Source organism: Gopherus flavomarginatus, chromosome 1 (assembly GCF_025201925.1).
Source record: "Gopherus flavomarginatus isolate rGopFla2 chromosome 1, rGopFla2.mat.asm, whole genome shotgun sequence".
NCBI lineage: Eukaryota > Metazoa > Chordata > Testudines > Testudinidae > Gopherus > Gopherus flavomarginatus.
This window is the reverse complement of record NC_066617.1, coordinates 250,416,794-250,437,843: the sequence shown is the minus strand read 5'-3', so window position 1 is coordinate 250,437,843 and position 21,050 is coordinate 250,416,794. Positions and strand designations below refer to the sequence as shown.

At 43.0% G+C, this 21,050-nt stretch overlaps 1 protein-coding gene across 7 annotated transcripts in view; it reads left to right on the top strand.

Moving 5' to 3' along the window:
* Positions 1 to 479: 479 nt before the first annotated feature.
* Positions 480 to 21,050, top strand: part of REV1 (REV1 DNA directed polymerase) — a 121,815-nt gene continuing 101,244 nt past the window's right edge. For 3 of the 7 annotated variants that reach the window (XM_050921566.1, XM_050921585.1, XM_050921547.1), the window contains exons 1-2: positions 18,892 to 18,958; positions 20,230 to 20,362. In XM_050921566.1, the coding sequence (XP_050777523.1) occupies positions 18,902 to 18,958; positions 20,230 to 20,362 (190 nt within the window). In that variant the 5' untranslated portion in view covers positions 18,892 to 18,901. Of the gene's footprint in view, positions 618 to 10,314; positions 10,441 to 18,888; positions 18,959 to 20,229; positions 20,363 to 21,050 lie in introns of those variants that run through there. The other 4 variants (XM_050921575.1, XM_050921557.1, XM_050921595.1 and 1 more) reach the window with 4 other exon arrangements.

Sequence of the window (21,050 nt, the reverse complement as noted above, 5' to 3'; positions counted from 1 at the left end):
GTGCCAGCTGGGCTGGGCTGCCGCCCGCGAGGGGTGCAGGCTCCACCTGCTGCGTCGCAGCGCACGTGGGCTCCGGCGCCCTGGCGGGCTAGAGAGTCACTCGGCGCAGTCACTCCCCCCCCGTCAGTTGGCTGCGGCGCTCCTCACGCTTGCAGAGCGGCTCTTTCCCCACTAGAGGGCGCAGCTAGCTCCCTCCTCCGAGCCCGCGCAGCCAATGAGCTGCAGATAAGCAGGATCTTTTTTTTTTTCCTGCCCGTTTTCCAGACGGTCACGTGCCTAGGAGTCCTCTCGGCGGTGACGGCTGCGCCGCACGCGACTTCTCAAGGGCGCGCGCCGCTAGAGGGCGCCCTGGGCAGCTGGCGCGAGGTTTGTTGACCGAGCGGCGGTTGGTGGCGCGAGACTCTCTCGCGCCGTGTGTGACGCGTTCACAGGAAGAAGGGGGTGGGCGGGAGGAGCTGGGGACACCGAGGGGGGCGGGGGGCAGAGTGCGGGCCGGGGCTGCCGAAGAGGAGAGGAGCGAAGCGGGCGGGGGCGGGAGCGCGATGTGAAGCCCCTACACGGCCCGGCCGGGCAGGCGGCGCCACCTGGGAATGTGCGTCTGGCGGTCCCGGCGACAGGTGAGCCACGGGGCGGCTGAGCGAGCGGGCCCCTTCCCCGCGCGGTGCTTTCCGGCCCCACGAGCGCCCGGCGCGTGGAGAGGCGGCCGGGCCCGCGGCCTGCCCCGAACTGCCAGTGACTCCGTCAGCGCCTCCCGGCGCGGCCCGCGCCCGCCTGCGGCAGTTCCAGGAGGCGGGTGCAGGGCCGAGAAACTGCCCCCTCCCCGCCAGTTACCCGCGCGGGGAGGGGCGGGGCGCGCGAGCCGCAACTTGCCCGGGGCCGGGCGTGCTGCTGTTAAACCTGCCTGTCTGGGTCACTCGGCTCCCCCCGCCCCGCACCCGTCCGTGTCACATGGGGCCTCTGCCTCAGACACAACACCGGCCGGGGCAGAGCCGGGGCGGTGCAGCCCGGATCCCCGCACCGTGGCACGGGCTAACCCCCACCCTCGCTCCGCAACGCTCGCACGCCCGGGCACCGAGCGAGAGCGGCGTGCGTCTGTCTGCGGCTTCCCAGGCTGTCTGTCACAGCGATGAGCCTGTGTAAGTGTGGGCCAGCTGAAAGGAAGGGGTCTGCCTGTGGGAATACGCGCTCGCCGTGGTTCAGTGCACACTCGGTGTGTGTCCTGACGCCACTCTCCCCCGCTCACCCTGCTGCCTTGTTTTGCTACCGCTTTAGCAGTGAATCGACCCAGGATAGTGAGCAACAGCTGATGAGAAAAAATGCGCATTGTTACTCTTAAATTGGGGATTGTGGGAGCGAAGAGTGGTCAGTGCTGAGTGTCTAGGTTTTTTGACATAAATCGAACACTGCAAGATTTCATCGTTTTTAGCGTTGCTGCCCATGTCTAAAATACTACCAAATAATGAAAGATAAAGATTCCTTGTGTGTGTTTGTAGGTAAGATACAGATGTTTGTTCTTGAAGCACTTTTCCTTTCCTTTTTATTTTGTGTGTTGATTTAAGAGCCAGGTCTAATGTGAAAATTCAATTGCATAGTCCAAAAAAGCAGGAGACAATTGATAGTAATTATGCTGTCCAAAATGTAGAAAAATAAGCTCACATAGAGATGGTTTAATCACCAGTAGCTGCCAGAGGTCATAGTTAACACAGAACTATTCCAGAGACTAGCCTATTAAGAGTCAATATAATTAACACACAAATCTAAAATCTCTGCAGACCTCTTCCTTTGCTATCTTGTCTCAAGTGTGTTGTTAGTGGCCCCACATCACATTAGTCTTTTGTCCTATCCCTTTCTTTCACTGGATTATTTGACTGAATCTCTTAACTTGTTAGTGAATAATTCCTCCCTGTCAAACTGGAGGTCATTGGTAGGACAGCATTAGGAAACAAACTCCTTAAAGCCTCTGCCTTGTTACTGGCTTGTGAATAATTAAAGATTCTTAACTACTTTGCACATGTTTCTTTTTAAGGGGTAGGAATTCAGGTACCAAAAAATGGTTTAACAAATATTTAGAGTCCTTGTAGTAAAATGTCTGACTTCTTGTGGATAGCACATTTGTCTTCAATGTTATTCAGTAGATCACTATTCCCTGTATTACTGGTCAAATATAGTAGTGATCAGGGCTTTCTGGATGGTGTATTTAATTTTTCCTTCCCATTGACCAATGAAATATAGGTATATTGTGGGGGATAACACTGGCTCTGAGCACTGGGCTTCAGGCTATCTTACTGCTGACTCCCTTGACCTAGAAGGTACTGGTCTAGAGAAGGTTTCAGAGTGGTAGCCGTGTTAGTCTTTATCAGCAAAAAGAACGAGGAGTACTTGTGGCATCTTAGAGACTAACAAATTTATTTTGGCATAAGCTTTCGTGGGCTAATTTCCTCTGCATGCATCCGATGAAGTGGGTAATACAGTAGGAAGATATATATGCATAGAGAACCTGAAAAAATGGGTGTTGCCATACCAACTCTAACAAGTCTAATCAATTAAGGTGGGCTATTATCAGCAAGAGGGGGAAAAAACATTTGTAGTGATAATCAGGATGGCCCATTTCAAACAGTTGACAAGAAGGTGTGAGTAACAGTAGGGGAAAAATTAGCATGGGGAAATAGTTTTTACTTTGTGTAATGTGCCATCCACTCCCAGTCTTTATTCACGCCTAACTTAATGGTGTCCAGTTTGCAAATTAATTCCAATTCTGCAGTTTCTCATTGGAGTTTGTTTTTTTTAAGTTTTTTTGTTAGAGAATTGCGGCTTTGAGGTCTGTAATTGAGTGACCAGGAAGGTTGAAGTGTTCTCCGACTGGTTTTTGAATGTTATAATTCTTGACATCTGATTTGTGTCCATTTATTCTTTTATGTAGAGACTGTCCAGTTTGACCAATGTAAATGGCAGAGGGACATTGATGGCACATGATGGCATATATCACATTGGTAGATGTGCAGGTGAACGAGCCTCTGATAGTGTGACTGATGTGATTAGGTCCTATGATGGTGTCCCTTGAATAGATACGTGGACAGAGTTGGCAACAGGCTTTGTTGCAAGATAGGTTCCTGAGTTAGTTTTTTTGGTGTGTGGTTGCTGGTGAGTATTTGCTTCAGGTTGGGGGGCTGTCTGTAAGCGAGGACTGGCCTGTCTCCCAAGATCTGTGAGAGTGAGGGATTGTCCTTCAGGATAGGTTGTAGATCCTTGATGCACTGGAGAGGTTTTAATGGGGGGCTGAAGGTGATGGCTAGTGACATTCTGTTACTTTCTTTGTTGGGCCTGTCCTGGAGTAGATGACTTCTGGATATTCTTCTGGCTCTGTCAATCTGTTTCTTCACTTCAGCAGGTGGGTATTGTAGTTTTAAGAATGCTTGATAGAGATCTTGTAGGCATTTGTCTCTGAGGGATTGGAGCAAATGAGGCTGTATCTTAGTGTCATGTTAGATTTTTTCATATGGCTACTGTTTTAGCAACTCTAAGGAATAAATATTAAGAGTTAGGCCAGTAAGTATAAAAATAGGATTTGCAGCAGGTAGAGAAACTTAGTTACCACTATCAGAGGGGTAGCTGTGTTAGTCTGGATCTGTAAAAGCAGCAAAGAGTCTTGTGGCATCTTATAGACTTAACAGATGACCCACGAAAGCTCATGCTCCCATATGTCTGTTAGTCTGTAAGGTTCCATAGGACTCTTTGCTGCTTAGTTACCACCGTGAGACAAAAAAAAAAGTTAAATTCACTTGTCCTTGGCAATTAGTGAAAGATAAATGTGCTTGATCCCACTGTACATTTTCCCAATTTAATCTTTGTTAAATAATAATAATTTTACAAAGGAGAATATTTTTCCCTCCTTGAATTAGCTATTTGCAAAAAATTTTTTGATGACAGGTATGTTTTAACAGTAGTTTTGGGTAGTAAGTGTATAGGGACGGAACTAAATCTCATAATACTGAAAATTCTTCATTAAAGGAATACTATTGGGACCAGTCTGGTGGTGGTTCTGTAGTCTCTAGGGGGAGCAGCAGAATAAGAGGAAAGGGAGCAGAAAAAATGAGAACTGCCATGGAATTATTCAGGGCCTTGAGGGAGAGCAACTTGAATGCAGAAAGAAATGGCCTGAGCACCATGCAATGAACATGGTTTCTGTGGGACCCTGTGTAAATATATTAAATGAGTTGCTCTAGCTTTTTCACTGAAAAAAAATTACGTAGCATTTGCTTCAGAGGGGTAGCCGTGTTAATCTGGCAGCAAAGAATCCTGTGGCACCTTATAGACTAACAGACATTTTGGAGCATGAGCTTTCGTGGGTGAATACCCACTTTGTCAGATGCATGTAGTGGAAATTTCCAGGGGCAGGTATATATATGCAAGCAAGCTAGAGATAATGAGGTTAGTTCGTCAGTGAGGATGAGGCCCTGTTCTAGCAGTTGCAGTGTGAAAACCAAGGGAGGAGAAACTGGTTCTGTAGTTGGCAAGCCATTCACAGTCTTCATTTAATCCTGAGCTTATGGTGTCAAATTTGCAGGTGAACTGAAGCTCAGCAGTTTCTCTTTGAAGTCTGGTCCTGAAGTTTTTTTGCTGCAGGATGGCCACCTTAAGGTCTGCTATAGTGTGGCCAGGGAGGTTGAAGTGTTCTCCTACAGGTTTTTGTATATTGCCATTCCTAATATCTGATTTGTGTCCATTTATCCTTTTCCGTAGAGACTGTCCAGTTTGGCCGATGTACATAGCAGAGGGGCATTGCTGGCATATGATGGGGTATATTACATTGGTGGAGGTGCAGGTGAATGCACCGGTGATGGTGTGGCTGATCTGGTTAGGTCCTGTGATGGTGTCGCTGGTGTAGATATGTGGGCAGAGTTGGCATCGAGGTTTGTTGCGTGGATTGGTTCCTGAGCTAGAGTTACTATGGTGCGGTGTGCAGTTACTGGTGAGAGTATGTTTCAGGTTGGCAGGTTGTCTGTGGGCAAGGACTGGCCTGCCACCCAAGGCCTGTGAAAGTGTGGGATCATTGTCCAGGATGGGTTGTAGATCCCTGATGATGCATTGGAGGGGTTTTAGCTGGGGACTGTATGTGATGGCCAGTGGAGTCCTGTTGTTTTCTTTATTGGGTTTGTCTTGCAGTAGGAGGCTTCTGAGTACACGTCTGGCTCTGTTGATCTGTGCTTATTTCCTCGTGCGGGTATTGTAGTTTTGAGAATGCTTGGTGGAGATTTTGTAGGTGTTGGTCTCTGTCTGAGGGGTTAGAGCAGATGCGGTTGTACCTCAGTGCTTGGCTGTAGACAATGGATTGTGTGATGTGCCCGGGATGGAAGCTGGAGGCATGAAGGTAGGTGTAGCGGTCGGTAGGTTTTCGGTATAGGGTGCTGTTAATGTGACCATCACTTATTTGCACCGTGGTGTCTAGGAAGTGGACCTCCCCTGTAGATTGGTCCAGGCTGAGGTTGATGGTGGGGTGGAAGCTGTTCAAATCGTGGTGGAATTTTTCCAGAGTCTCCTTCCCATGGGTCCAGATGATGATCATGTCATCAGTGTAGTGTAGTACTTGTTGTACTTGGTTGTGCTTATCTTTTTCTATTTTGGAGAGCAGACAGTACTGCAATTGGAAATACTAACATTGTCAGGAATGGAGGATTCTTGTTATGTGCTACCAGCTAAGTTTAAGGATGGTACATTGGCAATCATGGTATAGAAACCCAAAATAATATAGTGTGTGGGCCTAGGGGAGAAAGATCAAGTCTGTCCACTTGTCAGCTCCTTCATAAGAAGGGAATCTACAAGGTAGCGTTAAATTCCGTGGGTTGGGGAGCACATTCACTATAGACCTCTCTTCTCAAAACTGACTGAAGAGTATCACTGCTTTGGAGTTGCACATTGTGGCTGTTCGATCCATCTGAGGGGTATATGAAGCTTGGTATATTAATTGGAATGCTTCCTGATGAGCTTTCACTTTTTCTGATATCAGAGACAGTCCACAGTCACATTGTGGATCACTGCAAAATTTGACTCTGAGGAGACTAAAAAGTGGTGACTTGTGAAACTTAGGGCTTGTCTGCACTTACAGCTGCCTTGTTGTAGTGCTTAGTGAAGATGCTACCTATGCTGATGGAAGAGCTTCTCTTGTTTGGTGTAGATACTCCACCTCGCCTCCAGCATTTATAATGGTGTTAAATATATAAGTGGTGGTAACTTTGTCTAGAAGCGCTGACCAATGTAGTTATATCAAAATAAGTTTGTAGTGTAGACCAATGCTTACTTTTCATTCTAAAGTTTTGAGTCTCTCACTTGATAGTTTATGTATGCCACAGTCCTTAGACTGTTAGAAACCAGACTGCTTTGCTATAAGAAAAGAGAGCTGACTGCAGTACTTGGGGTTTTGGGTCTTTGTATCTTCACCATGTCTCCTAACCATTGATATCTGGTCAAATCACAACTCCTCTTATCTGGCTTGTCTGAATTTCAGCTTCTTGATGTTTGGAGGATAGGAGATTACAGTAATCCTGGAAATGGGGAAAGTAATAGCAAATGAAAAAATACTGCATTTGGCACATATTCAAGCATGATCATTCTAGCAGATACAAAGAGATTGCCTTGGATCCCAGAATTTGAGGGTTCCCGTGAGCACATGCTCTCATCCCTCAAGCTTCTACCCAACCTAGGATTGAGGATATAAACAGCTCCACTGCTCCATAATGGTCCCCAGTTCCTTTCCTTGTATTTCAGCAAATGCAAAAACTTCCCTTCTTTTTAACTTGTTTTTGGTCTGACTGCAACTTGTATTATTAATGGTTTTGTTGGGGGACAAAGGAAAGGAAATTAATTTAGAGCTTCGGATTACGTTGTTGCTGTCAGTGGTGGATCCAGTTTAGAAGAAGATGAAATTTCTCTACAAAATGTTGTTGTTGCACCCACAATTTTCCTTCATCAAGTGGTCATGAATAGTGACTTCTCTTGGCTATGATCTGTGAAGTGTACATGTCTTTTTCCCATTGATCACAGAAAGACCATCTCTTTTAATGAAAGAGGCTGTGAAATACGGTTTCAAGGAAGTCTCCTGTTAAAGGGGACTGTCCCAGCACTAATGGGGCTCAGAAAATCATAATGACAAAGCTACAGTGGTTTTACGGGCTGAAAGGGTTTGCACAAAAGAAAAGTCATTCTATATATCCTCTTCTAAAGAGCACCAGAGACTCTGGGAGTTGGGAAGGGTGCAGCTGGCTTCCTCCTAGTGGCTCTGTGCCAGGAGAGAGAGCTCTGCTAGCATTTCGGCATGTGGATTGGCCCATGAGGTCAGTCTCCCTAGAGCAGGGGTTCTCAAACTGGGGATTGGGACCCCTCAGGGGGTCACGAGGTTATTACAGGGGGGTCGCGAGCTGTCAACCTCCACCCTAAGCCCCACTTTGCCTCCAGCATTTATAATGGTGTTAAATATATAAAAAAGTGTTTTTAATATATGGCGGGGGGGGGGGGGGGTCACGCTCAGAGACTTGCTATGTGAAAGGGATCCCCAGTACAAAAGTCTGAGAACTCCTGCCCTAGAGCCTGGAAGTCCTGCTTCCTCAGATCTGGGCCACTTGGTACTATCTCTGCATATCAACTGTGGAATTCATTTGCCTGAACCCTTAAAAACTGAACTCTTAGGACTCTACTGGATGGGTTGGCAGAAGAGGGGGACTATCCTTTGCACTGAACCCAGTGATACCAAAATTGTTATTCCATGTTAGAAGACTTTGGGAAGAATAAGATATGCAGATGGCAGCACGCCTCATAGCTCCAGCTGATTGTAAGGCCCTCCTTAAAGGTGTGCTGCAAAGTTTGTGCCATTTGGGTGTGCTGCATGTTGGTTTGTTTCTGCTGTATTATGTAAAAAGTGGTATGTAAGTTTTGTTTTATCTGTTTATGTTTTACAATAGGAATTTGGGTCACAGTGATTTTCTTGGACTGGAGAGCTGGTAGGACTGACATAAAACATTAGTAAAATCAGATTGAGAGCAGAAGCCATTTTTTTCAGACTATTTAAAGAGATGCTGTTGAGTGGCATTTCTGGAATTGTCCAATTTAAAAACTGCGTCTAATAAAGCAGCCTTTAAATATGATAAGAATGGCCATGTTGGTTCAGACCAGTAGTCCATCTAGTTCAGTATCCTGTCTTTTTACAGTGGCCAGTGCCAGATGATTCAAAGAGAATGAACAGAACAAGGCAATTATTGAGTGATTCGTCCTTATCTAGTCCCAGCTTCTGGCAGTCAGAGACTTAGGGATACCCAGAGCATGGGGTTGCATTCCTGACCATTAGGGATGTAAATATCCATTAAAAAGGTTAACCATTTAAACAATTAAAATTGTCATTTAAACAGTTAACCTATTAAAGGGAAAGGGACCGGGGTCGGCCGGCTAGCACGGGCCGGGGGCTAATGGTTAAGGTCGGGTAACCAGTAAGACTAAAGCTTACTGGTTAACTGTTTAAACCATTTAGTATTTTACATTCTTTACTGACCATTTTGTCTAATACCTATTGATGAACCTATCCATGAACTTGTCTAATTGTGAACCCAGTTATGCTTTTTGGCCTTCACATCATCCCCTGTCAATGAGTTCCCATTGTGCGTTGTGTGACGAAGTACAGTAAACCCTCATCGATAGCAACATGTTGGTGCCCTTTTTTCATGTTGCTTTTAAGCGGCTGTTGCTGTTACGGGGAGTGTCATGTGACCAAAGTCCTATGAAGAGTTAAGAGTATTTTGGAAGGTGTGAGTCAGCCATGTTGTGGAAGGGAATTGAGGAGTATGGAGTTGGGGAACCCAAGTTTGGGGGAATGGGAAACTCTGAATTTGGCAGGGGAGCCCCCAGTCGGCAAAATGGCTGAGTGAGCCTGGCTGCTGATAGGCTGAGAATGCTCTCACCGGCAGCTTCATGCTCACCCTGGTGAGGGAGGGATGGGTGGCTGGAGAGGGTACCCTGTGCAATGGGAGGGTGTGTGTGTGGGGGGGGAGGTGGCTCCTTGCATGGACAGAGAAGTTGGAAGTGGTAAAGGAGACAGGTCAGTGCCCTGAGGAGCGAGGTCCCCTGACCACCCACTGCAAAACAACACGGCCACATCCTGCCATTGGCAACCAAGATGGATGGGACAAGTCAGTGTTGGGAAAGGGGTCTCTGATAACTTCCCACTGCAAAATAGCAAACACCACCCCACATGTTGCTGCTTGCAAGCCAGATGCTGAGGAAGGGAGGAGGAAACTTTTCATTTGTGCCTCTGCTGCTCCCCCAACCCTAGCTTCTCCCACCCTGAAAAATTTCTCTCTTCCAGACTCTCTCCTCAAACTCCCTGCTATACATGCTGTCCATGCAGGCTCTGTCAGGCAGAGCAAGTGGATGGGGCTATCTGCCTGGCGTTGAAGGTCCAGGTCAGGACGGGAATGGAAATATGCAGTTTGGGGGTACCTTATATGCCCCCTCAATCTCCACCGCTGGAGATGATGTCACAATGTCACAAATGTTGCTCTTATGCGGCGACTATGTTGCTGTTACCAAGTGGACAATACACAGTAGGCAAAGTGTTCCCAGGTAAAATGTTGCTCTTACAAGTTGTTGGTGCAAACAAATGTCTACTGTACTTCTTTGTATTTGTTTTAAGCCTGCTGCCTATTAATTTCATTGGGTGACCCCTGGTTCTTGTGTTACGTGAAAGGGTAAATAATTCCTTATTCACTTTCTCGACACCCTTCATGATTTTATAGACCTGAATCATATCCCCCCGTCCCTCTTAGGGATCTCTTTTTCTGAGTTGAACAGTCCCAGTCTTTTTAACGTCTTCTCATTTGGAAGCTGTTCCATACCCCATGCCATTTTTGTTGCCCTTCTCTGTACCTTTTCCAATTCTAGTATATATATTTTTGAGATGAAGTGACTAGAACTGCACGTGATATTCAAGGTGTGGGCATACTATGGATTTATGTAAGGATATTGTGTTTTTTTTTGTCGTCTTATCTACCCTTTCTTAATGTTTCCTAGCATTCTGTTGGCATTTTTGACTGTGGTTGCACATTGAGCAGATGTTTTCCAAGAACTATCCACGATGACTCTGAAATCTTTTTTGAGTGGTGACAGCTAACTTAGACCCCATCATTTTGTATGTATAATTGGGATTATTTTTCCGATGTACATTTCTTTGCATTTACCAATATTGAATTTCATCTGCCATTGTTGCCCAGTCACATAGTTTTGTAAGATACCTTTGTAACTCTTACTTATCTCACTGTTTACCTCTTTTTTCAGATCATGTCTGAGTATGTTGAACAGCACAGGACCCAGTACAGATCCTTGGGTGACTCTATTATTTACCCCTCTCCACTGTGAAAACTGGCCATTTATTCCTACCCTTTGTTCCTGTCTTTTAACCAGGTACTGATCCATGAGAAGACTTTCCCTTTTATCCTGTGACTGTCTACTTTGCTTAAAAGATTTTGAGGGACCTTGTCAAAGGCTTTCTGGAAGTCCAAGTACACTATATCCATTTGATCACCCTTGTCCATATTTTTGTTGACCCTACTCCACCCAGATAATTGTAATAGATTGGTGAGGCATGATTTCCCTTTTCAAAAGCTGTGTTGACTCTTCTTCAACATATTGTGTTCATCTGTTTGTCTGATAATTCTGTTCTTTACTATAGTTTTAAACCAATTTGTCTGATACTGAACTTAGGCTTACTGACCTTTAGTTGCCAGAATCACCTATTAAAAATAGGTATTATGTTAGCTGTCCTCCAGTTATATGGTACAAAGGCTGATTTAAGCAAGAGGTTGGATGCCGCAATTAGTAGTACCGTCAGAATGTACAAGATTTCTCATCCTACGCAACTCTGATGCACACAGATACTTGTTCAACAACAGACCTGTCTATGGCTCCATCAGCAAACAGTAATAAACTTAGCTTTCTCTATTCATGTGAGACACTTGCATAAGAGACGTTATAATTGCTTGCTGTGACAAATATGACAATTTCCTACAATATCTTTGGGAGATATTACTGTATTAAGTGTATGTATAATTTGTGGGCCAGGGATTTTATGTATTTTCTTGGGGGTGGGGGGGATTCTCTTTTTGATCCAGCAGATGGACAGAATGGTCTGTCTAAGGGGTGACCCCCAGTGCTTATGCAAGACTTGGAAAGATTGACACCTACGAGTTGGGAGTTGGGGTGACCTGAGATAAGCTTGTTAGCATGTGCATAGGTTCTTCTAATGTTTTTAATATGTTTGGTCTGTAATCCTTTCATTTTAAGAATAAATCTGTGGTAACTCATAACTTTTTGAAGAGTAGCAAAGCACAAAGGCTGGTTAAGTTTGGCTTGCTGGGAATAACACCTTAGAGGCAGGGAACTGTGCAATGACAGTCCAGAAGGGAGAGAGACATTGGTCTCCTCTCAAGAAGGGTGACAGCTGAGGAACGTAGAATGGGTGCCCATGCTGGACCTCAGAGGGGGGGAATGCAGGTGCAGTTGTCATGAACTATGACATTTGTATATAAAATCTTTCACTTCTTAGGTGTTAACATAGTTTAATCCAAGATTAAGGCCATTTTGGCCTGCCAATTGCAATCTGCAGACAATTTCAAAATCTCAGAAATTGAAATTCTGTTTAGCAACACTGTAGAATTTCTATATCTCCTCATGTTGCATTTTCTGGAGCAATGTAGTAATAGGAGTTTCTTGGGGAAGAAATGACATTTCCTGCTACTGTGTACTTCACATGAGCAGTCATGTACATATAGGAAATTAATTTTAAAGGGTTTTAATGCTCATGATTTTTGCAAATTACACACCATTTCACCTTTCTAACACAAAACAATGGATACTCAGCTTTTCATGGTTTCTGAAAAGTGAGTTTTACTATTAACTTCTCATACTCCTTAGCTTATTGTTTTGTGTCACATGCTTTATTCTTCATCAAGGGTCTTCAGTTTTATCTTCTGATTCAGGCTTGTTGGCCTTTTTACTCCAAACTCTCTCTCCCTTCTTTCCCCCTCCCCCAAAATTGGGAGTTTATGGTCCAGAAACTTTTCAGATGTTTTTAGTCAGCCAATTCTATGCATGTAATTTTTATACAAATGTGGTTAAAACACTGTAGTAGTCAGGGATTGATCGGATTAAAATTGCCTGACGCCCTGACATCAGCAACTTGCAATTGCAAATGACTGTAACGGTATTAGAGGTCATTCCCTCCTAAAATCAACTCAAACAGTATCAAGTCATCAAGTTTATAGTTTATTTTGTTATAAAGTAATATTGTCAATCCTAGATCTTCAAATGTTGTTGTTGTTTTAAATTCTCTCTCTCTCTCTCCCTGTTATATGTTGACATGTAGGCTGATTTTAACTCCACTTGCCCCACCCCTCAATGTGTTAGGGTTACTAACTCTCAAAAATGCATTGTAACACAATTTTGTCCCCTGCTGCAGGAGCCCTGGCTGGAAGACACAGCCAAGAATGGGACAACATTGTGCTAGGCCAGGAGTTCTCAGACTTTTGTACTGGTGACCCCTTTCACACAGCAAGCCTCTGACCCCCCCTTGTATATTAAAAACACCTTTTCATATATTTAACACTATTATAAATGCTGGAGGCAAAGTGAGGTTTGGGGTGGAGGCTGACAGCTTGCAACCCCCCATGTAATAACCTCACAGCCCTTTGAGGAGTCCCAACCCCCAGTTTGAGAACCCCTGTGCTAGGCATTGTACAAATGTATAGTAAGAGAGTGTGCTTGCCAGTGATGAGTTTGTGAGGTAGGAGCTGGAACTGAGGCCCATGAAACACATATAGGGCCACAAAACATCCATTAGATGGATACAATTTTTAATCCTTGCTGAGCTAAATTGAAAGTGGTCAGCTACAGATGAAAGGTTCTTTAGCTCATTAGCAATGTCCTGAGGCATCGAATCTCCCACAGGTGCTAATGTTACAGCCTCAAGAAGGAGGCATGCATTCTAGAATGATACATTTATTGTGACCTTTTTTGAGCTTACTCAGGCACAGTCTTCCAGTGTGGACAAACATGGACAATCTCCCACACACTGCTCTGTCTTTAATGCCAATATAATAAAGTGCTGCATCTTGTTCTTAAAGGAATAGCTCTCATTAACCAAAAAAAACAAATACTAAAAATGCCACAATAAAACAAACATTAACTAGGGCTGTCAAGCGATTAAAAAAATTAATTGTGATTAATCAGGCGATTAAACAATAATTGGAGATATACCAATCTCCTAGAACTGGAAGGGACCTCGAAAGGTCATTGAGTCTAGCCCCCTGCCTTCACTAGCAGGACCAAGTACTGATTTTTGCCCCACATCCCTAAGTGGTCCCCTCAAGGATTGAACTCACAACTCTGGGTTTAGTAGGCCAATGCTCAAACCACTGAGCTATCCCTCCCTCTAAAAGTGGTTAATTGCGTGATTAAATAATAGAATACCATTTATTTAAATATTTTTGGATGTTTTCTACATTTTTAAATATACTGATTTCAATTACAACACAGAATACAAAGTATACAGCGCTCACTTTATATTTATTTTTGCTTACAAAAATATTTGTGCAGTAAAAAACAAAAGAAACAGTATTTTCCAATTCACCTCATACAAGTACTGTAATGCAAGTAGCACTTAGAAATGTAGAATTATGTACAAAAAATAACTGCATTCAGAAACAAAACCATGTAAAACTTTAGAGCCTACAAGTGCATTCAGTCCTACTTGTTCAGCCAGTCACTCGGAGAAACAATTTTGTTTACATTTGCAGGAGATAATGCTGCCCACTTCTTGTTTACAATGTCACCTGAAAGTGAGAACAGACTTTCGCAAGGCACTTTTGTAGCTGGTGTTGCAAGATATTTACATGCCAGATGCGCTAAAGATTCATATGTCACTTCATCTTCAGCCACCATTCCAGAGGACATGTGTCCATGGTTATGATGGGTTCTGCTTGATAACGATCCAAAGCAGATCAGACTGATGCATGTTCACTTTCATCATCTGAGTCAGATGCCACCAGCAGAGGGTTGATTTTCTTTTTAGATGGTTTGGGTCCTGTAGTTTCCGTATCGGAGTTTTGCTCTTTTTAAGACTTCTGAAAGCATGCTCCACACCTCGTCCCTCTCAGATTTTGGAAGGCACTTAAGAGTCTTAAACCTTGGGCTGAGTGCTATAGTTATCTTTAGAAATCTCACATTGGTACTTTCTTTGTGTTTTATCAAATCTGCAGTGAAAGTGTTCTTTAGATGAACAATATGTGCTGGGTTATCATTTGAGACTGCTATAGTATGAAATACATGTCAGAATGCGGGTAAAACAGAGCAGGAAAATATGCTATTCTCTCCCAAGGAATTCAGTGAAAATGTAATTAAGGCATTCTTTTTTTAATGAGCGACATCAGCATGGAAGCATGTTCTCTGGAATGGTAGCCGAAGCATGAACGGGGATGTGAATGTGTAGCATATCTGGCATACAAATACTTTGCAGTGCCGACTACAAAAGTGTCACATGAACTCATATTCTCACTTTCTGGTGACATTGTAAACAAGAAGTGAGCGGCATTATCTCCCGTAAATGTAAACAAACTTGTTTGTCTTAGTGATTGGCTGAATAAGAAGTAGGACCGAGTGGACTTGTAGATTTTTGTTGTTGTTACATAACTGCACTCAAAAACAAAATAATGTAAAACTTTAAAGCCTGCATTTGTAAGTTGCACCTTCACGATACAGAAATTGCATTATGGATGAGGTGAATTGAAAAATACTATTAGTTTTTATTGTTTTTACAGTGCAAATATTTGCAATAAAAATAATATAAAGTGAGCATTGTATGCTTTGTATTCTGTGTTGTAATTTAAAACAATATATTTGTAAATAAATTTCATTTGGTATTGTTTGTGCAATTAAAACTGATGAATCATGATTGATTTTTTTTGAGTTAATCATTTGAGTTAAATGTGATTAATCGACAGCCTTAATATTAACACAACACTCAGTCCACTTCTACATACATCATATTGGAGTATAAAATCATACCAACAGTTACTCCAGAGCTAGTCATGAATTTTCTAATGAATCCTTTTTAATTGGAAAATGCCAATTCATTGAAACTGAAACATTTCCTGGGAACATACTGGTTTCAGTGAAACTTTCGTAGGTCCAGGGTGGAATTTCTGGTCAAAACCAGAGAGAGAGCGAGCGCGTGCAACCAACCCAGGACAGCCAACAGCCTGGTGGTTAGGGTTCTCAGCCTGTGGGAGACTTTGGGCTGAAGTCTCAGTTCTACCTGATTCAGACCAGAGACTTGGACCTAGGTCTCCCACATCCCATATGAGTGGGTCAGGGACCATGTTCTTGAATGCTGGTCCAAAGGGCTTGTAGGTGCTAGTAAATTCCAACCTGCCACCCAATGAGCTGCTAACAGCTGGCAAAACCAGGGAGATTACTGATGAACACAGGAAGCTGAATAGCATCTACCGCCTCCTCAGCCGCCTCAGAACCTGCATGCGGCATAATAAAGCAAAAACTTCGCCACCAAACCCCGCAACCTGGGGTCCAACGACAGCCGCCCATGACTCCAGTCCTGGGGTCTGATTGGGACCCTACTTGTATTTAAACCAAGTGCAGGAACAGGAAATTGTCCATGCAATTGGCTTTTCCCTGCTTAGGGCTGCTTCTGCCTGATTCTAATTGCTGGTCCTGCCTCCTGACAGCTGACTCCTGCTTTGCCTTCTGGCCTGTCTGTCTGATCACTTGGTATTTCACCCGGCCTGGCTCCTGTTCCAACCAGTAGGTCAGACTGCCCATGTCCCAGTTATGACAGAGTGTCCTAACCACCAGAGTATAGAGAGTCTGTCTCCAGATGGAGCTCTTTCCCCTTGTATAACTATTTCATCGTTTGGCCAGGGAGAGAGAGTGACTCTATAGTCATCAAATCAAGCAGAGCATGGAACTAACTGAGCCTCAGTCTCCCACATTGCAGGTAAGTGCCATAATCACCAGGCTGATGGCTGTTCTGGGGCTAAGGCAGCTCTGTCTTGCCTTTTGTGAAAAACTTATGGCCTCAGTTTCATCCTGATGTACAATGGGAAAACTTTTGAAATTTCAGAGTTCTATGTGGTGGTAAAAACTCTTTCCTGCTCAGTTGTAGTCCTCACACTGACTTACGCATAAATTCTTTCCCCTCAAATGGATAATCAGGAGGGTTTGAACTCACAGCCTTCAGATCTACAGCACATACTCCTACCACTCAAAGGGGAAAGGTAACTGGTTGGCGGAAAGTATAGTGTTATTCTCTCTGTGAGCCGGCTCATACAGTTGCATACAACATGTGCTTTGCCACTGGGTTACACAAGTATTTGAGAGAGAGCAGAGGAGTGCTGAGCATCATAATTCTAGTTTCTATTTGTGGGTTGTGTAGCAGCATTTTGTAGTGCTCATAGTAGTTGTGTTGGTGTCTTTTCACCAAAGGAAGATGTGGTACATTCTGTCCTGCCTTTGCATTTGGTCTCTGAAGAGTCAGAGGGCCATTCAGGGGTCAGTGGAGCTTCTGGAAGAAGTGGTTATTATAAACCTCAGGAAATTAATCTCCTCTCTGAAATCTGTCCACTCATGATCAGTCTTTAAGCCCTAGAGTCTTCTCCCTCCCACCCCACTCCTTCTAGGAGAAGCTGAATAAAGCGTTTCTTGTAGCAGCTCAGATTAGGAAGTCAAATACACATCCAGTCAAGCTGATCTGTGTAATGAGCATCATGTCATCTTTCATGGCTCTGATCCCTTGAACTAGTAAACATGCACCTCCCTTCCTTCACCAAGTTTTCTGGCTCAGTAGATTCTGCATGCGGGGAAAGATTACCTTAGCTCTAGCAGTCCAGCACTGCTGGAGGAAGCCCAATGAATTTCTCCAGGGAGTGCGTGCCTCTGCTGGATTTTTGGGCGAGCAGTCATCACCAGAGGTGCAAGACTGGATGGGGATACTTTCTCATCCCGGAGATCTTAGTTCCTCATCAGACTCTTTGAGCTGCAAATGGGAAGATCGGTCTTCAGGTTACAAGTGATTAACCCAGCACTGATGTCAAATAAACAAGCAGGGAAACATTAGCAAAAGAAGCCCTAATCCTGATAAGATGGGTAGAACACATCTGATCATTGAAATACCACTTGCCAAGCCTGTGTTCAGCCTTCAAGTGAAGTGGCTGAGTCCTGTCTGCCAGGGAAATTGGAAATATATCTGAAGTTTTCTGATGACAACTGCTCTGCTTGCAGATCTGCAGCAACCGGTAATACCAAGCTTCCACTCTTCGGAGTTGCCAGGAAAAGGAGGGCTGTGTGACAGACATCATGTTCCCCATCTTTTGAGTTCACCTAATGTATACCTCTCTTTCTGATCACTTGTCCTGATGAAACTAAAAGTAGACAAAATGAGTCTGATTTTGATTGCCCCTGATTGTAGTAGTACTCTGACCTGCCGGCTTTTGATAGGAGATTACCTTCCCATCTCTTGAGTCAAAAGTCCAGCGTGTCACAAGACTTCAGAAAAGTTGTTTTAAATGGTCAGCTCATGAAATAGAATCACTGGTTTATGAGACCATGTCAAAAAGGTTAGTCTTCACCTTGCTGATTATATAGTAACATTATGCACAAAAAGAACCTACCTAAAAGACCTGCCACTAGTGTATCTGAGCACAAGATTGCTTATAGCCTTTTACTATTTCATGGATGTGTTGGAGTTTTTTCGGGAAGATGTTGATTACCATTAGGCCTTTTAGGGCTCTGACATTCACCCTGCAGGCCTCTAAAGGGCACACAATCTAATAGAAAACCCTTTTATGTTCTCAAAAACCAGGTGATCAGCATAACTTAAAATATCTCTGCTAGACTGCACCATATTCAAATTTGGAGTCAAAATTTGGTTTTGTTTAACCTCTCCAGGGGTAAGGGCCTATTCCCTAAGACGCAAAGTCACTTTGTGGGCTGAGAGAATCTCTGAGATGTGATATGCTTTAGTGAATATGGATTATTTGGACTACGGCTCCTAAAAACACTGCATCCAATATGTTCCCTCTCCTCACCACTCTTTCTATCTCAGCCTGTTGAGGGTCTACCTGGAGGTATTGCTATGCGTAGCTCAGATGCTAGTGTTTAGCTATTCACAGAAAGGGAGATTTTGGTCTTAATTTGTAGACTAATTTTTCTGAACAAACCTGGGGGTAAACCAATTGTCATTTTAACCAACAGGCACTCCACTGAGCAAAAAGTGACTCCTGTTCTTTTTTTTGTTTTTTTTTTTACATAAAAGCATCAACAGCCTTTGAAATTAGATATAAATCCACTAGTGTAATTAACCGGTGCCTGATACCAGGAAAATTGAATCTGCATCCCAAAATGCACTAGGTATCAAATACAAAAAATACATATCACTGACTGGCAATATTGTGCATGGATAGTAGCATTCGTATTTAAACAGCTTATAAGTGGTCTGCTATATAAGGTGTATGTTGGACAATAAAAGTCTAGTAAATTATTGAAGATACTGAACACTGTAATGCTGTGTTGTAGTTGGAAGAAGAAAATGCTATATTTAGTGCAGGACATAGCAGGTGCCCTGAGGACTAATTTTGGTAAGCATCTCACAGCTCCTAAATAAAAGGTTTTTTTACATTTCACTTTTCTGAGGATACAATTTGCAACTTCTACGTTTATTTTAGCTTCTGATTATGTGCATAAGTATGTTATTGAAAAAGACAATCTGTGTACAATCACCAAAGTGGAATTGGAGATCCTGCTAAAAAACAAACCAGCCAACCCTTTGTTTTTTTGTTTCCTAAGCAGAAGCTTCACTATGAGGCGGGGTGGATGGAGGAAACGAGCCAGCAATGACGATGGCTGGGGGATATGGGTATGTTTAAAACCAGAAGGCTTTTTATTGAAAGGATAAATAAATGCAATGTTCTTGATGCTTTTTTTTATTTTTAAAAAAATACATAATGTGTAAAGGGCTTCAAAACAGACATACATATATTTGCTCCTCCTGAAAGCGACTGTCAGATTAAAAATCATTCCGCAAAACACATGTCCTGACTTTCAGAGATGTTCAGCAAAGCCGTCCAATAAATTGCACTTTTTTACTAGTCCATGTTCACTGGATCTTATTTTAACATTCCAAACTCTTGAGCAACTTTCAACAGCCTCCAGTTTAAAAACAAAAGAACAACCTACTGAAAGAATTAATGTTTTCTCTGCTCTTTTCTCTTTCCCCCTTACACCAAAGATGGGCCGTTCGATATCTTTTTATCCCCGCAGAGTAGGAATAGGAGCTTTTTAGCCATTGGGGAGATTGTATAATAGTTCCATTTTTGAGAGATTTGAAGTTAGTTTTCCTCTTCCTCTAAGTCCTTTATAGTTGGACATGTGAAAACGAAGGCACCTAAATTTAGATAAGTGTATATCACACCACCATGTGTCATGTACATGTAGGAAGAAAGAATTCATTAATTAATTATTTCAGGAAAATTCTATGGCCTGTATATACTGGAGGTCAGACTAGATGATCACAAAGGCCCCTTATGGCCTTGGAATCGTTGAAGGTTAATGGGTTTGAGTCTCTACCCTACCCTTAGAGCACATAGGCCATGAATTACCATCCAAACTCACCCTCTGTGGCTTTATTAATTTTCATTTGACTTTATTATTAACTCAAACAATAAGGAAACATAAACCCCAGCCTAAGCTTCCTCCCTGAGCTTGACTTCCCGTAGGGTATCTCCAGAACTTCCTCTGAACTAGATCATTCTCCCTTAGAGAGCCAATCCCTTGTCCTTTACAGGCAGAATAGAGCCACACCTTCACAGCAGGTCTGCAGACCTGAAGTCATTCTGTGTGGGATTCTAACACTTGCCACGTTGCTAGCATGGTGCAACTGTTTAATCAGCAGGAGTTTGGATTAAATATATTACTCATGGTTTGGAGAAACCGCATATGAATTTTGCAGTTCATCCAAAATGAGTTTCAGGAGAGAAAACCAAATTTATACAAATTATTTTCAGGATGGAATATCTGATTGAGTTTTCAGTTTTGTTGAAACTGATCTGTTTCGTACCTAACCATCAGAAAGTGAAAACAGTCATTGCTTTGGTTCATGTTTAATCTTCTCTTTTATTTAAATTCTAGGGAGGATACATGTCTGCAAAGGTCCAGAAACTGGAGGATCAGTTCCAGTCAGATGCAGCTATACAGCATCAGAAGGATGGAACTTCATCCACTATCTTTAGTGGAGTTGCCATCTATGTCAATGGCTTTACAGGTGAGGTTTTCATTTTTCTCCTAAACATTAAGTGATTCTCATTTATACTAATGTCTATCTACACTACTGGTGAGGTATAAAGGAGCCTTATTGTAAATGACCTGCTCCGGGAAATTTCCACTACATGCATCTGACGAAGTGGATATTCACCTACGAAAGCTCATGCTCCAAAACGTCTGTTAGTCTATAAGGTGCCACAGGATTCTTTGCAGGCCTTAAATATGTATAGCTGATTAAGAATCTGCAGTGGTATAAATAAAATTTAGTTATGATTGTAAAATGTTCCTTGGAACTTTATGGTTAAGGCTCAGGTGGCTTTCTATACAAAATCATTTTCTTCAACTAGTCATAATGTGACAAAAAATATTGTTCCACTTGAACTTTACAAGCTTGGGTCTCAGACTGGAGTTTTTTCCTAAATTCATCAGAATTTGGTCTTACAGTTTGAGTTACCAGAACAGTCTCAATGAAATATTAAGTTGGATGGGTCTTTTCACTCAAGTCAGAGAGTTAAATTTAAAAAACTGAAACTTGATTAGTCTTCTTAGGGCTAATAATTTTGTCTACTTAAAAAAGAAAGATGCTTTAAATTGATATCCATCAGCCATCAAATCAGAATGGCTACTGAAGCATTCCATAATGGCATCTGTTTTTATTTTTCAATTCTGAATGTAAGCAATTTTTCACC